Source organism: Paroedura picta, chromosome 3 (genome assembly GCF_049243985.1).
Source record: "Paroedura picta isolate Pp20150507F chromosome 3, Ppicta_v3.0, whole genome shotgun sequence".
Lineage (NCBI taxonomy): Eukaryota > Metazoa > Chordata > Lepidosauria > Squamata > Gekkonidae > Paroedura > Paroedura picta.
In genome coordinates, this window is record NC_135371.1 from 135481425 (window position 1) to 135489292 (window position 7868).

At 42.9% G+C, this 7868-nt stretch overlaps 1 protein-coding gene across 1 annotated transcript; it reads left to right on the plus strand.

Annotated features, from left to right (window-relative positions):
• The first annotated feature begins 4542 nt into the window (after positions 1–4542).
• On the plus strand, positions 4543–7838 carry LOC143832937 (methyltransferase-like 26 B). Its single transcript, XM_077328088.1, has 6 exons — positions 4543–4794; positions 5569–5728; positions 5861–5920; positions 6557–6624; positions 7485–7563; positions 7700–7838. The coding sequence occupies exons 1-6, from the start codon at positions 4601–4603 to the stop codon at positions 7760–7762; spliced, it is 624 nt and encodes a 207-aa protein (XP_077184203.1). The 5' UTR covers positions 4543–4600; the 3' UTR covers positions 7763–7838.
• Positions 7839–7868: the final 30 nt, after the last annotated feature.

The following is a 7868-nucleotide window of genomic DNA, read 5'->3' on the forward strand; positions in this document are numbered from 1 at the left end:
TCATGTTGCGGTTGAAGTGACCCACGATGTTCAGGCACTTCATGATGAGCAGCTGTAAATCGGCATACAAATTGGCATGTGTCGGAAACCAGCCCAAGGGCATCCTTAACCACCAGAAGGGGGGCCACACAGGAGATGTGCTTCAGGCCCAATTCCTTGGCCACCTTCTTCATGTTCAGGGCACCATCTGTCACCAAGAATCCCTTGGTGACCCCTCTGCCTACCCACCCCTCTAACTGCCGCTTGATAGTGCCCTTGATATTGTCTGTCATGTGCTGCTAATTGAAGACCTCGATGTGCAGCAAGGTATGGTGCTAGCTAGTCCAGTAGCCCTGCCCCTGGCTAACACTGGTTGTCTCACCCTCATTCAGGATTTTGCGAGTGTCCCACCAATGTGTGGTCAGCGAAAGGTTAAAAGAGAGCAGAACAAAAGTGGTTTAATGAAGACTGGAATTCACTCTGGTAACCTGTATTCATTGACGGACTCCAGCACCTACAGTTCTTCTTAGCAGCCCTTCAACATATTCCTTCCTTCTCAGTCCTTTTGCAGAATGTTATCTGGGTGGGCCAATATATTAAAGTCTCTCTCGCCAAATGCTTCAATGCAGAACAGGCATAGTGTATTTCCAGCTATTTGTGTAGGCACTGTGTATTCCGCCTCCAGCTCTTACTCTAATGACTTCTCTCAAGTATAACAGCAGGGAAAACAGTGTAGGCCACAGATCCATTAAAAGTCCCAGGCTCCTTTGCAGCACTGTGGTTCCTGTTTTTCAGTATCCATTTTGTTTCACCTCCTTCAGAACTCTCATATGCAACACTGGACTTCAAGGCCCTCTCACAGAGACTGAAATTAGGTCTCACCCAGCCCAGCTGACTGCCAGGCCTTACAACTGTGGCCAAGGAGAATACTGGAGACACAAGTTAAAGAGATATAAAAAATGTTCATGCATTTTGTGCAGTGTCAATAAGCCATAAATTCAGTGTCAATAAGACACAAGTTTAATTGTCTGAATTCCCAGCCTTCTAGCTCAGTTTCCTTCCATACTGTAAAGTGCCTGATTTCTAAAAGGCAGTCCACCAATTCTGGCAGATTTATTCCCAAATGTTTTAATGTACAAAATAATAATTAGACATTTTTATTTTAAGGACAGATCCGTTCTCCCTGTTGCATAAATTTAGAGAAGGATTCTCCAAGATTATCTAATCCAAGTTACACACTGCCAGTGCAGGCAGTCTACAACTAACAATATTGCCAATAGATAGTTTTCCAGTTTCTATTTAGATAGCTCTGCTAAAATCTATTCCTCCCAAGCCCTGAAAGCAGGTATGCAGATGAAGTAAATGAGGGAGGACAACACTGAGTAGCCATTTGTTGCTGTCTCTACAATCAAAAGAAGAAACAGAAAAAATATCATAATTACATAAATGATTGTTGCAGACAAAGATGCCCAGACAAAACTGACAATGCACTCACCTGTCTATTATTATGAGTTCTGTAGGAAGTTCTAACGCTGTAACAAGATATGGCATTCTCACAAAACAGCTGCTTGTGTTATCCTTATTTACTTTATCTACATATCTGCTGTAAGGGCTTTGAACTCTTTAGAAAGAAACTCTAGCTCAGGGGTAGTCAAACTGCGGCCCTCCAGATGTCCACGCACTACAATTCCTATGAGCCCCTGCCAGCGTTCGCTGGACATCTGGAGGGCCGCAGTTTGACTACCCCTGCACTAGCTGATAATCAACTCACACAATGTTTATTCTGAACTCTAACAAGGCTAACAGCAAACTGAGAAAGTGAAAGACAATGAAATTTATGTAATCCTGTTTCCTGCTCAAACTGCACATGGGAACAACCTTAACAAACTAACCCTTACATCTCTGTACAGTACATTACACCCCTTCCTGCTTATATTTAACATAATCTTGTAAATATCTAGGGTAAAAACATCATCGTTTGGACTACCTAGCTGTAGCAGAAGGATGTTAGGCCCCTTGCCACCTTCCGCTTGGGGTTCCATTGCCCCTAGTGCCATGGACCACACCCCCTCTACAGCCTTGTCTGGCACACCAACTGGCTCCACCCCCCTTGACCTGTAAAGCACGGAGAAAGGGAATTGGTTGCCTGCATTGATTTTCAGATAAAAGAGAGTGGCGTGTAAAGCGTGTTGCTCTCTTCCGCCATTTCCAGCAGCAGTTGTGGAGGGTGACAAGAGTGAGACAGCAAAAAGGTGAGGAGGGGCTGTGAGGCACGATAACATTTAGTGTTACGCCATTCTTATGGCATAACGCTTTTTTTACCCAATGTGCAGAAATGCCCTGAAAGACAACTGAACCTTGTAGAACCTCGTTTCCTACCCAAACTTCCCTCGTGTGGGATCAACCTTAATAAGTTAACCCTTACATCTCAGCACAGTACATTACATACTTGGGAGGGATAAATTTTCCTGTACTCTCCTTCCTGTCAGTCTCCTTGTCTTAATTTCTCTAATAATTCTAATCCTTCCCTCTTTCACATTATTCTTTTTTCAGTTAGAACAAATTTAGGATATGCTCCCCTGATTGCAGATGTTGTACTAGCACTGTCTTCTTATACTCCATTTGCATAATTTACTTGACTACAATAGCGAGGAAAACGTTAGAAGAAAATCTGGTCTATTTATAATCCTGTTCAGAACTATTTGGTTGCATTAACTCCCCAGTAAATTCTTTAGGATTACACTAGTGCCCCTGTATTTGTGGATTAATTGCTGGGATTAATTAATCAATGAATTATCTAGTTGCCCAAGCAGCTTTATTTGGTTACCCAGCTGTACTGGGGGTTTGCAACAAGAGAAACAGTGTTAGTAATGGGAAATAGACAGGGGTGAGGTAGATAGCTAGGAGGGTTGTGTTTTGTGAGAAGAAAGTATAGAATGGAGAAAATCTGCATTTGCTCCTGAAGCATACTGAGCTCTTCATGGGTTGTCTGCTGGGTTTATGCGTCTGAATGTTTGTGTGTTAATTTTTCATCGGTAGTAGCAGTATAAAACAGTAATCTTGGGCACAAATTCCTTTGGAATTCAGTATGGCTCATTTTAAGTAAAATAAATAGCTCATACACAGGATTGGGCTGAACATCTGAAATGAAGCCAGACTTTGTCAAGTGTGGTGTAGTTAGTTGTGCTGCTCATAAAACGGTCCCTCAAAGAACAATGAATGTGCATGGAAATGATTTATGTTACACTTCAGAATGTGTGACTGTTGCCAGCCAATGAACACTCTCAGGTAATGGATCCATGTCAACTTGATTTTGTCAATGTTCAGAGTTAGTGGTGACCTATATAGCTTATTGGTATTTGAGATCCTAGCTTACTCGGGTGAGGCCTGGAGCACTCCTAGAAATACAACTGATCTCTAGATGGCAGAGATCAGTTTCACTTGAGACAATGGCTGTGTGTGTGTGGGGGGGTGGGGTGGGGGTGAGGTGGGATCATGAGCAAGCTAGGATCTGTACAGAGCATGTAAGTGATGTCCTCTTTAACCACAGGGCATGCAGTTTAATCTGGCCCATGCACAGAAATAGCTTAGCAGTGTTCTGTTTATAGGCTGATCTGATCTGCTTTCTCCGTAACAGAGGACTTATTTCACTAGGCACACAACCAGAGATTTGCATTGCCCTGCGCTCTATCTGTGTTAGCTGTTAATGAGAAAGAAATGGGGAGGGAGATGCAGTACAAACATTGTTACAGAACAGGAACCAAACACAGCCCCTGTGGAATGTTGTATATTAGCCCCACTCTACCTTAGTGGACACCTATAGACTTCATTAAGGATACAATAACATGGCAGACTTGGCTGTCCCATGTGGTACATCAGTGTGACACAGCCAAAAAGCAAGTAATTACATTAACCTGACATTTTAGTCCTAATACACTTTTTTATTATTCATTGAAGTCAAAGACCATTCTAAAATATATACAATAGCACCACTAACACATAATAGTCTTTAGATTTAATATGGATTCATTTAAAATGTTGGCATTTTCAGTTTTCCTATTAATTGGTACTGCTCATTGTTCCCAACTACAACAAAGTACACAAATGTTTAACGCAAAAGTTCACAACAAAAGGAAATGAGGTGTTTTATCTTTACGTACTGCATCCCTTTACTTGTTCCTTAGTGGACAATGGTGACATTCACTATACCAGTTCCAACAGTGCAATAACTAGAGAATAACAGATTTTCAGAATCCTTTCCGTTTAGAAAATCCCAGCCAAGATTCCAAAGACAGCAGACTGTTGAATAAAAATAAGCATCAAGGTGGTATTGAAAGACCAACTGCTTTTATTGTGGCATGAGTTTTTGTATATGACTCTGTTACATCAGAAATAGGGAACTGACAGTCAGTTGATCAGAATATAGAGGAATGGTTAGTGGTTAGCAGGAATGGTCTCAACTGCAGATACAAGAACAGCACATGCCTTCTTCAGACCAGTGTATCTCAGCATAATCTCCTTTGCTTTAATCAGCCTAGCTTAGTCAATTTGGGCAGGGCTGGAGGATGACAGAGGGTGGACAGCAGCCCTGGGAGTACAGAAGGAGAGAGCTGCTGCCAAGATGCTGGTTTCCCCCATGGCAGAGAGAAACAAAGAACTCATCCTGGAGGTTCTGGCTGACTATGTAGATGATACGAGCTCAGCTTTTGGGCTGGAACTAGGATCTGGGACTGGACAACACATAGTGCACTTCGCCCGGGGTCTACCCAGCGTGACATGGCAACCTTCTGAAATCAGTCCAGTTTCTCAACAGAGGTACATTGGGGACAGTGGTGGTGTCTGGTGTTGCTAGCAGGAGTGGACTGGTCTTTCCCTTGTTGCCACGAGACAGAATTGTGTTGAATACAAAACCTTCACTTAATTACCGTTCTGTCTCAGGGCTTTTACGGGTAGCTACTTAGCGGAGTGGCTCCTTTGAATCTCAATTTGGAGCAGAGCAGAAAGAACCATTAAGAACTGCATACAAACTTGTGTGTTCTATGGCTTGAAAAAGCAGGTAGGTCATGCCCTGTTTTGTGATTAATGGAGTCCAACTTGGCATACCTTTGGGGTAAACAACAGGAAGTGGCACATTGTTCAAGGGATGCTCGTTAGTCTATGTCCAGGGGGGTGATCCCCTGTAGCTGAACAAGGGAGTATGGCTCAGGTAGAGTCATTTTGGATTTCCGTACCTAGTCTTAATATGACTACTTAGTCTGCTTCTGCATAATCTTAAAACATTTATGGGAGTTGAGTGCCAGATTAAAATACAAAAAATATTAGCAGCAGTTTGAAATTGTGATGTGGGAACAAAGGGACATGCAACTCTTATTTGCATTGAGTATGAAATAAGGAGCAATAGTCAGCTTTAATTTGGGGACAGGCCACAAGGATTTTTTTTAGCCAGCCAAACAGTATAAGCACGAACTGCATCTTATCATGTTTCTAATCCAAATTCTTGTCAAAATAGTGCTGCCTTTTGGGAGCTTGGGAAAAACCATTTGGGGACAGCATGCTAGAAAAATGTATGCTTCTCCTCTTTGTCTACAGCATCCGTGCTTACATCCGTGCCACCAAGGTGACCAATGTCCAAGAACCCCTGACCATTGATGTGTCTCAGCCATGGAGTCAGTGGGCTGGCCTGGCACAGGGTTGCTGTGACTTCATCGTGATCATCAACCTGCTGCACATGACTGAATCAGACCTGGAGGTGTGACGGGAGAAGTGGGCAACAACTGTGGGTTCTGATTCTCTCACAGGGTTACTAATTGGGACTCTGGGGGTTGCCCAGCATCAGAGGAACAGGGCAGAGCTTGTTCTGACTCCATATTTTATGTTGTAGGGGATGTTTAAAGGTATAGGACAACTGCTGAAAACTGGAGGCATTTGTCTGGTTTACGGGGTAAGTATAGAAAAGTCTTAGAAAAATGCTACCCACACTTACAATACAATTCAAGTCTCTCTGAACCATGTACTAATCCCAGTGATCCTTCTACACTATTTATAATTAAAAATTATATAGTATGCATGCTTTGTTGAAGGAGAGGTGAACAAGTAGCAGTAACAGACTCCATAAGTAAAGCACTACGGGGACTTAATCTCCAGAATTTCCTTTATCACTTCTTCAAAAACAACCTTTCTTCATCAAAAACAAGGTAGGCCATTTATGTTCCAACAACTGGGGAATAGTATGATCCAACACTATTCTAACAGGCTAGATCCTGTGGTCTATTTCTCTATGTAGAAAGGTACTTTCCAGTGGCGATGAGGATGTCCAGTTTCATTTAATTGAATGTTATGTGAAGGTCTACAGTATCATTGCAGGGGGTGTGGTTTGTACCCCAGAGGCATTGAAGGAACATGAATAAGGCAGAAAAGTTGAATTCTGATTACTAAAATTTCAAGAAATTTAGCTCGTTTGTTGTTGGTTAGTCCTCATCATGATGCGCCTTCATACTATGCCACTGGCCTAAGAATGCTAGAAGGTACTCCTATCTGTAGCAGCCAACATAATTCTGATTCTGTTTCCACTCCACAGCCTTTCGCCATGAATGGGATCATCCTACCAGAATGCAATGTGCAGCTAGATGAAACACTTCAGGCCAGGTAAATTAAATCTGAAGGACTAGATATTATTATTATTATTTAATTTTTAGACCGCCCTTCTCCCAATAGGTCTCAGGGCGGTTTACAACATAAATAGTTAAAACACAATAAAATCCCCATAAAAACCCCAATTAAAAGTTACATATAACATATCACATAACATATAGCGGCGGTCTTACATCTTTAGTACCCCCAAAGCCCTAGGGCAGCCTTTCTCACCCTTTTTACCACTGATAAACCCCTGAAACATTCTCCGGGCTTTGAGAAACCCCAGAAGTGATATGATCATGCAGAATATGGTTGGGAAGCGTAGCTGTGTACATGTCCACCCAGGGTCCTTCCCCTTCCCACCCCCTCCAGGCCCATCATTGGCCATTTGAGAGGATGGGTGACATGACCATAGTCATATCTGATAAATGTTTAAGAAATCTTAAGTATATATACATAACTAACTCCTGCCCATTTATTTAGGGAACCCTTCCAGGGCTGTCAAGAAACCCCGGGGTTTCATGAAATCCTGGCTGAGAAAGCCTGCCCTAATGAAATTAGTCAGAATGGAAGCACAAAGACTGCAATGCTTCATTGTTTACATGTTCAACATTCAACTCATAGCATAGTGGCCTAGGTCAGGGGTAGTCAACCTGAGGTCCTCCAGATGTTCAGCAAACGCTGACAGGAGCTCATGGGAATTTAGTCCATGAACATCTGGAGGACCACAGGTTGACTACCCCTGGCCTAGGTGATAGAAAATAGGAGTTTATATTCAGCCATCAACCTGTTCCCCCCCTTCTTAGGGATAAAACCTAAGGACTGGATTCAAGGAAGGAAGTTCTGCTCACTGTACTTTTTTTCAATGGCAGGAACCCTGAGTGGGGGCTGAGAGATGTGGAGGAGCTTCGTCAGCTGGCCAACACCAATGCATTGTGGCTTGAACGGATGGTAAGAAGCCAAAGCCAGCCCAGATTGTCACAGGGAACAATGCGCTGCAACTGCAGATACTTTGCCCCATGCCTTGGTGTTCTCTGGAACCCTTGTTTTCCTCACTGTAGCTCAACAGATTATTCTTCTTCCTTAGGTGGCGATGCCTGAATATACGCACTGCCTGATCTTTCGCCGGAGGCAGTTATCCGAACGCTAGCTATTGGAGAGCAGTGGCAGCAGCTTTTATAGCAATATTTACAGGAAGGATGTAATAATTAAACGCTGAAATCGAAGTGCATGTTGCTGCTGTTTATTCACAGATG